The sequence below is a fragment of the Lontra canadensis genome, unplaced genomic scaffold, assembly GCF_010015895.1.
Source record: "Lontra canadensis isolate GAN:19392208 unplaced genomic scaffold, GSC_riverotter_1.0 scaffold41, whole genome shotgun sequence".
NCBI classification, from domain to species: Eukaryota; Metazoa; Chordata; class Mammalia; order Carnivora; family Mustelidae; genus Lontra; species Lontra canadensis.
Genome location: NW_022631035.1, coordinates 1,161,601 through 1,177,647, shown reverse-complemented (window position 1 = coordinate 1,177,647; position 16,047 = coordinate 1,161,601). Strand labels below are relative to the sequence as shown.

At 58.0% G+C, this 16,047-nt stretch overlaps 2 protein-coding genes across 2 annotated transcripts in view; one reads left to right on the top strand and one right to left on the bottom strand.

The window, feature by feature from the left end:
* NPLOC4 (NPL4 homolog, ubiquitin recognition factor) overlaps window positions 1–6,211 on the bottom strand; it is a 56,996-nt gene extending 50,785 nt beyond the window's left edge. The window contains exons 1-2 of the mRNA XM_032870399.1: window positions 6,080–6,211; window positions 2,117–2,197 (exon numbers count right to left, since the gene is read on the bottom strand). Of these exons, the coding sequence (XP_032726290.1) occupies window positions 2,117–2,197; window positions 6,080–6,094 (96 nt within the window). The 5' untranslated portion in view covers window positions 6,095–6,211. The remainder of the gene's footprint in view (window positions 1–2,116; window positions 2,198–6,079) is intronic.
* On the top strand, window positions 6,093–15,439 carry TSPAN10 (tetraspanin 10). The gene is made up of 4 exons (XM_032871071.1): window positions 6,093–6,333; window positions 6,533–6,827; window positions 12,400–13,236; window positions 14,707–15,439. Exons 1-4 carry the CDS (start codon window positions 6,093–6,095, stop codon window positions 15,062–15,064), a joined length of 1,731 nt encoding a protein of 576 aa, XP_032726962.1. The 3' UTR covers window positions 15,065–15,439.
* Window positions 15,440–16,047: the final 608 nt, after the last annotated feature.

The following is a 16,047-nucleotide window of genomic DNA, read 5'->3' as shown; positions in this document are numbered from 1 at the left end:
AAAAACAAAACAAACTAGGGACGCCTGGGTGGCTCAGTTGGTTAAGCGGCTGCTTTCGGCTCAGGTCATGATCCCAGCGTCCTGGGATGGAGTCCCACATCCGGCTCCTTGCTCGGCAGGGAGCCTGCTTCTCCCTCTGCCTCTGCCTGCTTCTCTGTCTGCCTGTGCTCGCTCACTCTCTCTCCCTCTGTCCCTGACAAATAAAAAAATAAAAAAAAAAAAAATCAAAAAATCAAAAAAAAAAAAAAAAAAAAGACTTATTTAAAAAACAAAACAAACTAAACCCCCAACCTCAACCCTCCCAGTGACTGCCTGTCACTCTGTGTCTCCCTGGACGAGGCAGCCATGAACTGTCCGGGAGGAAATACAAGCATGTTAGGAATGCTACTGGTGCAAATAAAAGTGAGAACTACAAGGTCACGCTGTTATCTCGGAAACCTTCTGAATTTAACCTGTTTGACAACTCTACATTTGGTATCAAGCACAAACGCCTCAAGTTAAAAACAAAATCATATTCCTACATGGTCATTACAAATTTAAGTTTAAGAAATTTCCCTGTCAGGGGCACCCAGGTGCCTCAGAGGGTTAAGGCTCTGCCTTCGGCTCAGGTCATGATCCCAGGGTCCTGGGATCAAGCCCCGCATCAGGCTCTCTGCTCAGCAGGGAGCCTGCTTCCCACCATCTCTCTGCCTGCCTCTCTGCCTACCTGTGATCTCTATCAAATAAATAAAATCTTAAAAAAAAAAAAAAAAAAAAAAACCAAGGGCGCTTGGGTGGCTCAGTGGGTTAAGCCTCTGCCTTCGGCTCAGGTCATGATCCCGGGGTCCTGGGATCGAGCCCTGCCTCGGGCTCTCTGCTCAGCAGGGAGCCTCCTTCCTCTTCTCTCTCTGCCTGCCTCTCTGCCTGCTTGTGATCTCTCTGTCAAATAAATAAATAAAATTCTTTAAAAAAATAAATAAAATTTAATAATTAAAAAAAAAAAAACTTTATTTACAGTAACAGGGGCACCTGAGTGGCTGAGTCAGTTAAGCAACCAACTCTTGGTTTCAGCTCAGGTCATGATCTCAGGGTCAAGGGACTGAGCCCCACATGGGCTCCACGCTTAACTCAGAGTCTGCTGGAGACTCGTTCTCCCCCCTCTCTCCCTCTGCCCCTCCCCCTGCTCCTGTGACTAAGTAAATAAATAAAATCTTTAAAAAAAAGGAAGTCAGGGAAAGGAAATCTGCACACCAAGGGGAAGGAGAACAGGAGGTCGTCCCATGGGCCACAGTCTGCTCACGCCTGCCGTGAAGCATCAACCACAAGCCACCCCTTACCGCAGGCCTCTCCTCCCAGGGTTACCCTCTTGAAGTCTGGCGGTGCTTCCACATTTGCATTCTATAAACGCATAACTGGTCTATGTACGTGGCTCTCACTTTCTTTTATTTATTTATTTGAGAGAGAGAAAGAGGAAAAAGGAGAGAAGCAGACTCTGTGCGAACCAGGGAGCCTGAAGTGGGGCTCGATGCCTGGACCCTGAGATCATGACCTGAGCTGAGATCAAGAGTCAGACACGTAACTAACTGAGGCACCCAGGCGCCCCCTGTGCCTCTGATTTTCTAATAAAGTGGGACTGGGGCGCATGGGTGGCTCAGAGGGTTAGGTGTCTGCCTTCAGCTCAGCGAGGAGTCTGCAGTCTGCTTCTCCCTCTGCCTCCGCCTCTCTCCCCTGCTCACCTGCTCTCTCTGTCTGTCTCTCAAATGAATAGGTAAAATCTTTAAATTAAAAAAAAAAAAAAAGTGGGAATTATTCTGTACATGTTTTTAAGTTTTCCTTTAACAGACAATTCAAGTCTTTCACCCTCCAATCTTTCCAATTCTTCACTCTCCGAAGTACTAGTCTTGTGGAATACTTTTACACGCACCCTTGGGCTCTTCCCGGCCACCGTGGCAGTAAGCCGTGGTCAGTGATGCAGTGTGCCCTGGAGCAATCCAGTTGTGGGGCAGAAGCGAGTCAGAGAGACGGGCAACCGGGAGGGGCAGAGTCAGGGCCGGGAGGGGCAGAGTCAGGGCCGGGTACAGATAGGGAGGGAGCAGCAGGGGAGGATGGAAGCGCAAATACCCAGGCCACCGCTTACCTTTTTCAAAAATGCTGCCGCTGTCTCTCTCTTGGTGGCTGTGATCCGCTTCACCCCGTCCGGGGACTGGACACGAATTATCTGTCGCAAATGAAACAAGGCGGTTACTGCACAGACTAGTAAGTTCCTGATCTGACGGAGACTAACACCTGCGTCTTTCAGCATCTGGGCCACCGAAACTTAGAGCCAAACGTCTCCCTTCCCCGAGCAACACCAGGCGCTTCGAGAAGAGCAGCACAGGCAGATTCTTCAGCTCATGCAAGGACGCCCTGACAGGACGGCCCTGACTCTCAACTCTGGTCATTTCACTCAGAAAAATGTTTAACCATTATTTCTCTTTGGATTAAAGAAACAACAATACAACAGCAAAAAAAAAACCAGCAACAAAAAAAATCCTTCATGGATCATGAATGACTGGGTTCGTTAAAAAAGATCTCTTTGGGGGCTCCTGGCTTGCTCAGTCGGTGAAGCATCCAACTCTGGATCTTGGGGTTTTGACTTCGAGTCCCACATTGGGGGTAGAGACAAGTTAAAAAATAAGTAAAAAATTTAAAACACATCTGACTAAAAAAATAAAAATAAAAAATAAAAAAGAGAACAAAATGAGTTTTGTTCTAAAATCTATATGCAAAGATCAGAATGATCTAAAAGCATCATAAATTTGTTATTTACCTTTACTAGAAAAACTGAAAGAAAAAAGGTATTTAACATCATGGTAAACATACCAGGGTTTTAAAAAAATACTTTTATAGCAACCCTGAAATGGCTGGCAGGCCTGGAACACTGCACACAGAGCACCACCTTCTAGGACTTGATTTTTATACAGATCAAAGTCCTTCTGAAGGTGGGTGAGTTACGCTGGCCAACTGCACAAGTTCCTGCTTTCATCAGGGAGCGTGAAAAGGCATGCCCTGCCAAAAACAGGGCAGACGATGCTCCAACCACCTGAGGGGAAGAAAGAGAGTCAGGAACACACCACCAAGTGCACAGGGCGGCTCAGCCATTACTGCACTGAAAACAAACACTTAAAAAAAAAACCCAAATACCCTTTACATATGAAAAATGTCTTAAGCCATTGTTTTTTAAAAGATTTTCAGGGGCGCCTGGGCAGCTCAGCAGGTTAAAGCCTCTGCCTTCAGCTCAGGTCATGATCCCAGGGTCCTGGGATGGAGCCCCACATCGGGCTCTCTGCTCATCGGGGAGCCTGCTTCCTCCTCTCTCTCTCTGCCTGCCTCTGCCTACTTGTGATCTCTGTCAAATAAATAAATATTAAAAAAAAAAAAAAAAGATTTTTCAGGGCAACTGTGTGGCTCAGTCGGTTGGGCATCTGCCTGTGGCTCAGGTTGTGATCCTGGGGTCCTTCGATCGAGCCCTGCATTAGGTCCCCTGCTCAGTGGTAAGTTTGCTTCTCCCTGTCCCACTTTCCCTGCTTGTATTCCCTCTCTCGCGGTCCCTCTATCTGTGTCAAATAAATAAAGTCTTTAAAAAAAAAAAAAAAAAAAGATTTTCAGGGCACCTGGGTGGCTTAGTCGTTAAGTGTCTACCTTCAGCTCAGGTCACGATCTCAAGGTTCTGGGATCAAGTCCCACATCGGACTCCCTGCTCCACAGGAAGCCTGTTTCTCCCTCTCCCGCTTCCCCTGCTTGTGTTCCCTCTCTCGCTGTCCCTGTCTCTCTCTCTCTCTCTCTCTGTCAAATAAATAAATAAATAAATTTTCACTGGGGTGCCCGGGCGGCTCAGTCAGGGAGGACTGCAACTCTTGATTTTGTGTTGTGGGTTCAAGCCCCACGTTGAATGTAGAGAAGACATAAAAATAAAATCTTAAAAAAAAGTTTCAATATAAAAAAAAGATTTGGGACACCTGGGTGTCTCAGTGGGTTAAGCCTCTGCCTCCGGCTCAGGTCATGATCCCAGGGTCCTGGGATCAAGCCCCACATCTGGCTCTCTGCTTGGCAGGGAGCCTGCTTCCCCCTCCCCCCTGCCTGCCTCTCTGCCTACTTGTGCTCTCTCTGTCAAATAAATAAATAAAATCTTTAAATAAAATAAAATAAATTTTAAAAAAAGATTTCACTGAAACAGGATAAAATGCCACAATGGCTTTGATCAACTGTCCACTTTTATCAAACAAAGTAAGATTAATCTAGATTTTCCTAAAATAGTTTGATTTTCTCATTTTCTACTTTCACTTTACTGAGAAGGCTTTACCCTGATACTGTTCTCAATTTTCAAGGTTGTCTTGGATAATCCTTATGAAATCCCAATTTTTTTTTTTTTAAGATTTTATTTATTTGACACAGAGGGACACAGGGAGAGAGGGAACACAAGCAGGGGGAGTGGGAGAGGGAGAAGCAGGCTTCCCGCTGAGCAGGAGCCCCATGCGGGACTAGATCTCAGGACTCTGAGATCACACCCTGAGCTGAAAGCAGAGCCTTAAGGACTGAGCCGCCCAAGCGCCCCGAAATCCCACTGTTGAGGCATAAAGTATCTTCTATCTTTCTGCTCCTCTCTCGGTCATCGGCGCGGACTGCAAATCCAAACTCTTCCGACGTCGCTCTATTAAACGCCTAGAAACGCGTCTTCAGAATACGCAGCACGGCACCAGCCCGCTGCTGCCCTTCTTTCGCGACATCTGTCCCACACTGCGGCCCGTTAAGACCTTGGTTTCTCTGTGGGAGACTCTGTGACCGTCCCTCTGTGCACGTGGGAACGAGGGCAGGACACTGCAGGCACTGAGCAGCTCAGGGTCCCGCCCGTCTCTGCAGGGCTCTGCATGTCGACAAGCCGTCCTCTCCGGCCACCTGCAGCGGCCTCGCCGCGAAGCCGGGCTCGGACTCCCGCAGACTCGGGCCCGTGAGCGGAGGAAGTTCTCGCTTGGAGTCCGCCGCAGGCTGCGAGATCCAGCGGTGCAGAAGAGGCAGCCCCGGCGTCGCAGACACCCAGCCTCCTGGCTGCGCGCGTTTTCACCGTCTGTACGAAAGGAGCCCGGAGTACGTCGTGGCGAGACCGGAGACCGACACACCGGCTGGAGCGCGGCCTTTCCTGGACGGCGCGCGCGCCCGCGGCACCCGAGCGAGCCCCCCGCAAGCGGACTCCCTGAGCTCCGGCTCTGCTCCTTTTCTGGAGGGCAGCGCGTCAGGCAGTCCCACTCGAGGGGAGCCACGATCTTGCTGCCCTCGGGCCGCTTACTCCCTCGGCTGGTCCCCAGGCCCGGAGAGACAGGAGGAGGAGGAGGGAAGCCTTCGCCTCCAGCTCCTGCCGCAGACCCGGGCCGCCCAGAGCAGAGCCCGAGGCCGCGCCCAGCAAAACGCAGACGCCACCGGCCGGGAACGCGTGAGTGTGACCCGCTCCCCAGTGCGGCTCTGCCTTCCCCGGGAGCCCCACTATGCCTTAACGTTCACCCAGGCCGCGCCGCCGGGCCCTGCGGACCGCGTCCCAGACTCACGCCTTGGGAGAACCCGGGGCCGGAAACCCAGGGCGGTTTGGGCTCCGGGTTTATTTTTCTCACTTTCGCCGGCTTCCTTAACTGCGAGGGGGACGGGACGAGGGCGACGGGGCGAGGGCACAGGCAACTCCCGAGAGCACGGAAGCGCCCTCCTTCCCCAACAGGTGGCTGTCACCGCGTCCCAGCGCGCCCAGACCGACAGCAGCCGCCGCCGGGGTCCCGTCCTCGCAGCCCCCGCGGCCGCAGCGCCCTCCCCGCGGGGCCTCGAGCCCAGGCTGGGGCGCGCCCCGCTTCCGACGGCCGCCCCGCACACGGCCCCGCACCCGGCCCGGCCGCCCCGCACACGGCCCCGCACCGGGCCGGCGGAGCGCGCGGAGCCGGCGGTCGCGGAGCGGCGGGACCGGAGGCCGCGAGCCCGGGCCGGGAGGCGGGAGCGGCCGGGTGCCGGCCGCCGCCCCACAGGCCGCGCCGGTAAATCTGCTGCCTCATCCCGGCGCCCCGCTCCGCCCCGCCCCACTCACGATGCTCTCGGCCATGGCGGCCGCTCCCGTCTCCGGGCTCGAGCCCCGGGCCGCCGCCGCCGCCGCCTGCCGCCCCGCGGGCCTCGAAGCCTCGGCCCCGGCCTCAGCCCCGGCCTCCCGCCGCCGCCGCCACCGCCGCTCCAGCTTCGCCGCCGGCCGCCACCGCCGCGCGACGTCCGGCACCTCGTCCAACGCGCTCCGCCGGCCGCGCAGCCCGGAAACCGAGTTCCGGCCCTCCAACGGCCCGCGCATGCGCAAGCGGGGCGGCCGCGGGCCAGGGGCGGGGCGCGCGCGCGGGGCGACGGGGGCGCGCGCGGGGCCCTGAGCTCCGGGAAGGACGACTTTGCTGGTGGCGCGCGCTCCTTTCTGCAAACCCAGGCAGGGCAGGAAGGTCCGAGAAGAAGCAAAAGCGAGCGTGCGCCGTCGCCCCGAAATCGTCGTGCTGGGCCATAGTGCGGGGCCTCGAAGTCCTGGGTCCGGCGGGTCGCCTGCGCGTGGACGGATCGTGTCAGGACGGTGACGTCACACCGTCCTGGCAGGAAAAGGAAAGCAGCGTCTCCGCGAACCTAACGCGAGGCAAACAACCGAACTTAGACTGCATCCCCCGAGGCCCGCCCCCCGCCGCGGCCCGGATGCAGGGCTGGGTGCAGGGCTGGGTGCAGGGCTCAGCTGTCGGCCTCTCGCAATTCCTGCTGGTTTCCAGCGGGGAGCTCCCCGTCCTCGTGCTGCACCGGGCCCCGCAAATCCTGTAGCGGACCTGACCTTGCCCGTGACTGTGGGGGGAAAGTTACCAAAACGTGTAAAATCCGTTTTTTTTAACCCCGTGGCTCCACTCCCGGTTGTATTTATGTATCTCCTCGACTGAAAAAGTCACCCTCGTTTCCTCCCCCTTCCGACCCCTCAGCTTCCCGGGTTCCAACACCTCAGGTTCAGCAGCTAGTCCACCTGCCGGTCCATCCCCTCCCCCCCCCCCCCCCCCCCCCGCGCCCCCCCGGCCCCCCGCAAGGACCTACGAGGCTTCTGCCCGGAGAGCGGCGGGGCCCACGCTGGGAGTAGAGCAGAAACAGGAGAGATTCCCACCCTGATGGGATCCACCAGCAGGAGGCAGCTTGCAAACACATCAGCTATGCAGGGACGCAGTGTCCCATAGTGGACAGCCACAGCCACAGCAGGGAAAGGGATGGAGGGTGATTGAGGCTATTTTACATATGATGGTCCAGAAAGACCGCTCTGAGGAGACGGGATGTGATCAGATCCCAGATAAAGCATCTGAGGGAAGAGTGAACTAGGAAAGCCTGTGCAAAGGTCCTGGGACCTGGGAAGTGCTGGGTGCTCCAGGAACAACAAGGCAGCTGGCGTGGATGGGGGTCCTGAGTGAGGGCAGAGGAGGGCTGGGTCAGGAAGAACCATGTGAGACATGGAAAGGCCTTTAGATTCTATTCTTTTTAAAAATATTTTATTTATTTATTCATCAGAGAGAGACAAAGTGAAAGAGGGAGCACAAGCAAGGGGATTATGAGAGGGAGAAGCAGGCTCCCCACTGAGCAGGGAGCCCGATGCAGGGCTGGATCCCAGGACCCAGGCACCCGGATTCTATTCTTAAGTGTGTTCGGTTAGAAAGCCTTTGAAGGACGAGAGCAAAGAAGGCCTCCTCTCCTGATGCCTGGGGGACTCAGCCAGTGAAGTGACTGCCTTCGGCTCAGATCATGAGCCCAAGGTCCTGGGATGGAGCCCCACATTGGGCTCCCTGCTCAGCAGGGAGTCTGCTCCCCCCCCACCCGCCTGCCTCTCTGCCTACTTGTGATCTCTCTCTGTGTCAAATAAATAAAATCTTTTTTAAAAAATTAAATTAAATTAAAAAGGCTCTACCAGTAGTCATATCACTTTGCAAGGATTGCCTTAGCAAAATTCCACAGACTGTATAACTTAAAGGTATTTTCTCCTGGATCCAGAGTCTGGAAGTCGGAGATCAAGGTGACAGCCCGTCGGGGTCTTCTGAGGCCGCTCTCCTTGGCTGGCAGACCTCTGTATCTTTCCTCTGTGCTCAGGCATCCCTGGTGTCTCTGTGTGCCCCAATTTCCTCTCTGTATGAAGACACTGGCCTCCTCATTTTAAGTTGATTACCTCTTTAAGGGCCATCCCTCCAAGTCCTCTTCTGAGGTTCTGGGGGTTGGGACCCCAACATATGGATTTGGGGGAAACGCAATTCAGCCCCCCGCTGTGATGGTCACTGTAATTTCACTTAGCATTGCCCAGTGTCAGGACAAGAGGGAGACAGAGCTGGAGAGGTGATTGTCACGATGAGAACCTGGCCTTGGAGCTGGATGCAGCAACTGGATGCAGCTGGAGGGGGTCCTGGTTTGTCACTTCGAAGAAGAGAGGAGAGAAGGCTTGGCTGCGCCTCGTCAAATCTGCAGCCTTCTTCTCTGCCCTGACTGCAGCCCCCACCCAGCAGCCTGAGCACTCCCTTCTCAGGGTCCTGATCCTGCTCCACCCCACCCCCTCTCCCCACCCCAGTGGACCCACCTGGCTCCATCCCTCCCTCCCCCCACATTTCTCCTCTTCCTCTTTTTTTTAAATTGAGATGAAATTCACGCGGCACGCAGTCAACCATTTCTCAGTGAACAGTTCGGTGGCATTTAGTGCTCTCAAGACCTACGACTACCTCCTGTATCTACTTTCCAAGCATTTCCGTCACCCCCAGAAGGAAACCGCACCCCCGTTCAGCAGCAGCCCCCCATTCCCCTCCCCCAGCCCCCGGCAACCACCCATCTACAGACTCACCTATTCTGAATATTTCATGTGAATGGAATGACAGGGACGCGGACTTGAGCTTGAGCGTCTGGCTTCTTTCGTTGAGCGTTTTCCAGCTCCGTCCCTGTCGTCGCAGGTGTCAGAACCCCTCTTTATGGCCGAGTAGTAGTCCACGGGGTGCCTGGAGCACATTTTGATAATCCACTCTTCGTTGATTGCTGTCGGGGTTGTTTCCACCTTTCGGCAACTGTGGATAGCGCTGCCGTGAATATGCGTGTCTGTGTACTTGTGTCAGTCTCTGTTTTCAGTTCTTTGGGGTACAGTGAGGCCCTCGCTGATCAACTGACATGAGAGACAGCCCCTGACTCTTCACCCTCCTTTCATGGCTTCACACTTCTGACAACCGTGTAGAATCACATATATTCGGGGCGCCTGCGGGGCTCAGTCGTCAAGCCTCTGCCTTGGGCTCAGGTCATGATCCGGGAGTCCGGGGATCGAGCCCTGTCTCGGGCTCCCTGCTCGGCTTCTCCCTCCCCCACTCCTCCTGCTTGTGTTCCCTCTCTCACTGTGTCTCTCTCTGTCAAAAAAAAAAAAAAAAAAGAATCACATATGTTCACCTGTTTACCCCCTTGCTTTGTGACGTCCCCTCCACCGGAGGTGAGCTCGTGCTCACTAGGGCGTTGCAGGTTTTTCCGCGGCCGCATCCCCAGGACGCAGGACGCTCCCTGACTTCGATCAGTGGCCTGCTGTCCCAGCTCTCTGTGGCACAACTGTGTCTCTATTGTAAATCTGTTGTCACGATGATGCTGTGAAATGAACTCTCCCGAAATGCAGTGGCTTCACCCAACAGCCATTTACCATCCTTCTGGTCCTGCAAGTCAGGAACGGGGACGGGGCTCTATTGGGGCATTGTCGTGCGGGAAGCTGGGGGGTGGGGCATGAAGCAAGACTGCCAATAACTACAAAACGAAGTGGATAGTGTCCCGAAAGAAGAGGGGAGGGCTCTGCCTGCAGGGTGGGGTGTGGTCCGGAGCTAGACCCAGGGAGATTTCAGGGGCAGCAAAGGCGGAGGACACACGTGTGCTGGGCCGTTCGTCGCCGGCAAGCACCCCGTGTGGCCGGACTGCAGACAGGTGGGTAAAGTGAGGAAGGGTGGCTGCACTCCCAACACCAAACCAAAGAAGCCAGGGAGCAGCAGGGCAGAGGACGGTGAAGACAGGCTGGGCACAGGGCCTTGCCCAGGAGGCCCCCCCTTCTCCTACCGGGCAAACACATGTGCAGAGGTCCTCTAGAGGTCCCCACAAGCCAGAGACTGACATTCATTTTGTGACCTCCCGCGTCACAAAGGCACAGGGGAGGCGTGGAGAGCCATGTGCCCGCGTCCTCAGAGCCTTGGCAGTGGGTGGGGAACCGCTCCGAGCCTTCCTCCCCACGCCACGCAAGCCGAGGATAGAGGACAGGACAGGGTCAGAGGGCCTCGGGCGCCCCAGTGTGCGGGGCAGCTGCGTGGCCCGGGGCCTTCCAAGCTCTGGGCACAACGCTGACTGTGACAGAGGCCAGCCCTGACAGGAGAAGCTCATGACCACGAAAGAGCCCGCGTCCCTCAAAACCAGGAAGATGTGATCTGGCCAGTGGAGACTGTCTCGTTCTCACAGAGACTAAATTGGGGGTGACCCGACAGGTCTGGCCCGTCTCCCAGGATCGTTTCCCTGAGCCAGTTCTTAGGGCTCTCCTGTCCTGGGAGAGCTGGGGGAGCAGCCGCCAGGCCCACCAGACCGAGGCCCACAGGGCACCCCTGTCGTGGTGGCCATGGGGTTGGGAGGACAGCCCCGCCACGTCACGCCTGCCCAAAACTCCAGGGAATCCCCCAGAGAGGCTGCGACTCTGCCCTTGGGGGGGTGCTCTGGGTCTCCACAGGCAGGGGCGGTCTTAAGCCCTACAGTGTGACGCCTCACATGACCTGGTCATGACTGTAGCATCCTGGCTCGGCTCGCAGCTCACCCGGCCCTGGGCTGCAGAGCTCGCGGGACGGCTGAGGGCACTCCAGTGTCCGAGCTAGAGACGCCTGGCCGGGGACCAGCACACCTGTCCAGGTGCAGAATGGAGGAGGGGGAAAGGCGCCCCCTGCTGTCCCAGGTAAGCCAGTGCCCTGGTGGCCTCCACCGCCCCCGACCCCTCCACTGGCAATGTCTCCACCCTGAAGGCCCTGGGGAGGACCTCAGGCAGGTTCTCACCCACCCTGGCCCCAAGCTCCACCCTGAGCCTTGGCCTGTGCTGGGCTGGCCGGTCGGTGCCCCCCCGCCCCCCAAGGAGGTAAAATTAGGGTGGGAGGGGGGTCTCACTAATCCCGAGCTTTATCCTCACCCAGCACCTTGCCACAACTCTTTCCCCTTGTGTGTGTGAGGGGGCTTGGGGTACGCACACTCTGAGAAAAGCACACACCCAGGTGATGTGCCCACGGGGCCTTCAGTGCCTCTCCTGCCCCCCCCTCCGCCCGTGACCTCTCCGCCTTCTTGCTGGTTCGCCCCTTCCCCACTGCGGCCTGCCGTTCTGGAAGCAAGACAGTGAGCTCGGGCTTGGGAGGGGCCATCCCGACACCCCTCCGGGCATCTGGCAGTGCCATAACCTTGTGGCACCTGCCCACCGCCTCTGGCGGACCCAGCCCCCGCACACCCCAGCCTGGCCCAGCAGCCTGTCCTTTTGCTCCCACTGACTGTTGGGGTCTGGGGGGCTGATCAATGCCCCTTTCCTCCCCTCCAAGTTCACAGTGAATGAGGTTTCAAGGCAGAATCGGATGTGGGGAGCAGAGGGCAGCCTCTTCTGGTAGAGGGCTCTACCCACTGGTTTGGAAGGGAGGCCCTGCCTAGGTGGGGCCACAGCTTCCTAATCCTCCCAGATTTCAAGGGCAGACGGTCCCTTTCCCTCCAGCAGAGAGCAAACAGAAGTGCGTCCCACATCTGCCTACAGGTGGAGAAGGTGGGGGGTGTGGGCCGGCAGATCTGAAATGGAGATTGTCCCTGAAGGGACAAAGTGGGGCACAGTCAGCAGCTTCTCCAAACCTCTGATGCACGAGCCACTCCTCTGGGAAGTGGGGGGATGGGTCAGCACTTCTTTACTTCCCACACTTGGTGTGACCAGTGCCCAGGGCGTGGCTGAGCGTCCTGCTGGAGGGCAAGGCAAGGGAGGCCCCGACTCCCACAGAGCCCTGGTCTCCTGGCCGTCCTTGTCCCTGCCCTGGGAGCCTGGCTGGCCTGGCCCCAAGTCTGTGCTCAGAGAGTGGGGTTCTGTGATGCTAGGCTGGTGTGAGTCGGGGAAGAAGAAAGGACAGTCCCCTGGGCCAGCCCTTCTGCCCGGGGGGCCTCCACCTCCTGGGCCCGGTGGGGGGGGAGCCCTTCTCTGGACTGCATAGACAGCCCAACCCACGCAGATGCTGTTCAGACCGCCTGCCACGTGCCTGAGCTGCGGGGTCCACGTCCTCCCTCACACAGAGGGGATCGAGGACGCTCGTGTGTTCCTGGAACGCCTGCTTCCCGAGATTGCCTCACTTAATCTCTACCGCGAGCTAGCGGGGTGCAGCCCTCCATTCTGCGGGAGACAGGCCTTCCCATCCCCCGACTGCCCTGCCGGGAGACAAGCCTGGAGGCCGCCGTGTCCGTCCCCAGCCATCTCGGGTCTGCGAGCCTTCCCTTCTCCGTCCACCGTCCAGCCTCTTCCCCGCTGCCAGGCTCTGACCCCAGCCTCGAAGAGGTGACCCTCCCTGTTGATGATCCCATCCTGCCGCAGAGGTCTCCCCGTGTGCTCCTCCTTCCTCCACAGGGCGCCGGGGGCCAGGAGGAGCCCCTCCCAGCAAGCAGCCCACTCACCACAAGCCGCCAGGCACCCCAAGAGCACCAGGTCTGGAGGGCAGGCCTTGGGGGATACCCAGCCTCCTCTCTCCCCTTGGGAAGCAGCTGCCTGAAATACCTTATCTTCCTGTTCAACTTTCTCTTCTCTCTGCTCGGTGTGCTGGCTCTGGCCTTCGGGCTCTGGGGCTTGGCTGTCAAGGGGTCTCTGCGGGGGAGTGGGGGAGCGGCCCTGCCCGAAGACCCCTTGCTGGGACTGGCGCTGGGGGGGCTGGCGGTCAGTGCCGTGAGCCTGGCGGGCTGCCTGGGCGCCCTCTGCGAGAACGCTTGCCTGCTGCGCTGCTTCTCCGGGGGTCTCATCGCCTTCCTGGCGCTGGAGGCGGTGGTGGGGTCCCTGCTGGTGGCCCTCTGGGGCCCACTGCAGGATGGGCTGGAGCCCACGCTGCGTGCGGCCATCACCCACTATCAGGACGATGCGGACCTGCGCTTCCTCATTGACCAGGTCCAGCTGGGGCTGCAGTGCTGTGGGGTGTCTTCCTACCGGGACTGGACACGGAACCCGTGAGTCCCAGAGCCCACGGGGCAGGGGGGCGTCCCCAGCGGCCATCTGACTGGACCGCACGGACATACTCGCACACGTGCTCACTTGTACACACACACGAGTGTGTGCACACATGCCCGTGCACACACACGAGCCCCCCGCGTGTTTCTGCCCCCTCCAGCCAGGGAAAGGTGGGCAGGGATCATCGTGGAGAAGCTGAGCCGGCAGACCTAGAGATAGCTCGGGGAGTGTTTTGGGAAAGGTCGTCACACCGCATGTCTCAACGTCAGATGCACTTAAGTTAAATGGGGACATTGTTCTGGACTCCACAGTTCTCCCTCCACAGCGTGTGTGTAAGCGTCTCTGTGTGCACACGTGCGTGCTTGCTTGTGTGTGCGCGCGCGCGCGTGTGTCTATTCTGTGTGCGTGCGTGCGTGTGCGTGTGCTTGTCTGCGTGCATCTGCGTGTGTGTCTGCGTGTGTGTCTGTACGTGTGCTCTCGTGTGTCTGTCGGTGCGTGCCTATATGTGAATGTATCTGTGTGTGCCTGTGTGTGCGTGTGCATGCTTGTGTGTCTGCGTGTGTCTTTGTGTGCACGTATGCGCATTTTGTGTATGTCCGCGAGTGTGTCTGCATGTGTGTGCACATGTATGTCCACGTTTGTGTCTGTATACGTGTATGTCTGTGTGCGTGTTTGTTTGCATGTATGTGTCTGTCTGTGTGCGTGTGTCTGCATGTGTGCACACGTGTGTCTGTGTGTGCGTGTCTGTGTGTGTGTCCACGTGTGTCTGTGTGCATGTGTGCACGCATGTGTGTCTGCGTGCGTGTCCGTGTGTGTCTCCACATGTGTGTCTATGTGTGTCTGTGTGCGTGTCCATGTGTGTGTCTGCGTGTGCGTGCGTGTGTCCACATGTGTGTGTGCGTGTGTCTGCGGGCATGTTTGTCTGCATGTGTGTGTGTCTGTGTCTCTGCGTGTCTGTGTGCGTGTGTCCACATGTGTGTGCATATGCGTGCATGTGTGTCAACATGCGTCTGTGAGTGTCCGTGTGCTTGTCTGCATGTGTGTGTGCGTGTGTCTGTGTCTCTGAGTGTGTCTGTGTGTGTCCGCATGTGTGTGCACTTGTGTGTGTGTGTGTGTAAGTGTTGTCTATTTAGGGACACTGGGCAGGGATCGTCTACGTTCTGCTGGAGGACAACTGACCACGACAGATGGTCGCGCAGAGACTTGAAAACCGGCCTCTTGCACCCAGCAGTCACTGAAACATGCCAGCGTTCTAGAAGCATCCACATGGGTGCTCTTGTTTGTGGGCTGAGTGTGACTTTGGACTGGTGATTTCCGCTGGATCACCGGAAGCTGGCTGTTGTGTGTGCGTGTGTGTGCGTGTGTGTGGCCGTGGACGTTGGGAGGGTCGGTAAGAGACCTTTCCTCAGCGCCGGGGCCCGGAACGGTGGGCCCTGCCCTCCAGACCAATGCCACATGTTCCCTTGCAGGTCCTTTAACTGCAGCTCCGCGGGGACCCAGGCTTGCGGCCTCCCTGCCTCTTGCTGTGTCAGCCCCAGGGGAGATGGAGCAGCTGGCCACGACCCGTGCAGCTTCGGAGCTCTGGGCCCGGATGAAGCCGTTCAGAGGCGGGTGCACCTGGAGGGCTGTGGCCTTGCACTCCGAGGGTGGCTGCGTGGGAACGTCCAGGCTGCGGGGGCTTGGGCCGTTGCCACTGTGGTCGTCCAGGGCCTGGAGCTTCTGTTGGCGGCCCGGCTGGCGAGGGCCCTGGCTGTCCGCCAGGGGGTGGCAGGGAGCCTCAGAACCGCCGGGACAGAAAGGCCCCCTGCCAAACTGGCCCAGGGCTGACAGCCCCGTGGGATCCCCAGGGAAGGTGTCTGAGCAAGCGTCCTGCATCTCAGACACTCTGGCCTCCTCACCCTGCTGGGTCTCCCGCCCCCCAGGGGTCCCTTTCCCGGAGGGTAGGGCATGTCCACCTCCTTCCCAGTTCTGTTTGGGCCCGCGAGAACGAGTCCCTGCACCGCCACCTGACCTCACTCTCTCGGAGACTTTTGCTCTCGACCAGGGAGCACTTGCCAACCCCGCGTGGCCTGCGTGAGCCGCCCCTTGCCAGCGCCCGCCTCCTACAGGGGATGCCACGGCTGCCCAGAGCATACAGGGCTCTCGGGGCTGGATGCAAGCCTGCTGTCGAACCCCCAACTCCAACTCACACCCCTGACCGTCGCCCCCCCCGCCCCACTCCCTTCCCGCTGCCCAGCCCTCTCCGTCCACTGTGGTGGCCAATGGCGAGGCCCTGACGGGAATAAATTTTGGAGAGCTGTATCATTTACGGCAAATGGCACCCGTCTCAGTGGGCAGCCTGAGGAAGCCTTCCCTCTGCGCACCCACATGGACCCCTGGCCAGGCAAGGAGCCGGCCGCGGCTGCTTCGCCCCCTGCCCACGGGCACCCTGAGTGGCCTTCATTGCCTCGGGTTACCATGGCTTTTTCTGGCTTCCACATGAATGGGATCCCAGAGGGCCCTACCCGGGAATCTGTCGGGTCGCTGCCATGTGAACAGGCACCACAGAGGCACCTGGTCCCCGCGGACACCCTTGGCAGGATCCCAGACAGCGACTGCTGCTAGCGACCGTTTCACCAGGCCCCCCGGGTGTGGCGTCCAGCGTGGAAGTGCTGGGTCACCAGTGGGCACCTGGCCAGCGGTAGTGGACAGCTAAGGACAGGCTGGCTGGGCCACTAAGCGAATTCCCTGATCTCTCTGCACCTGTTTCCTCCCATGAGGCTGAGCTGAGCACACCCTTTTGGCATGAGCTGTTGCTGGGCCTCATCTGC

Coding starts and splice junctions, on each gene's coding strand:
- TSPAN10 (XM_032871071.1), top strand. CDS start 6,093: ATGGCGGCCGCTCCCGTCTCCGGGCTCGAGCCCCGGGCCGCCGCCGCC. Junction 6,334..6,532: donor CTCCAACGGCCCGCGCATGC/GCAAGCGGGGCG, acceptor GCTGGGCCATAG/TGCGGGGCCTCGAAGTCCTG. Junction 13,237..14,706: donor CGGGACTGGACACGGAACCC/GTGAGTCCCAGA, acceptor GTTCCCTTGCAG/GTCCTTTAACTGCAGCTCCG.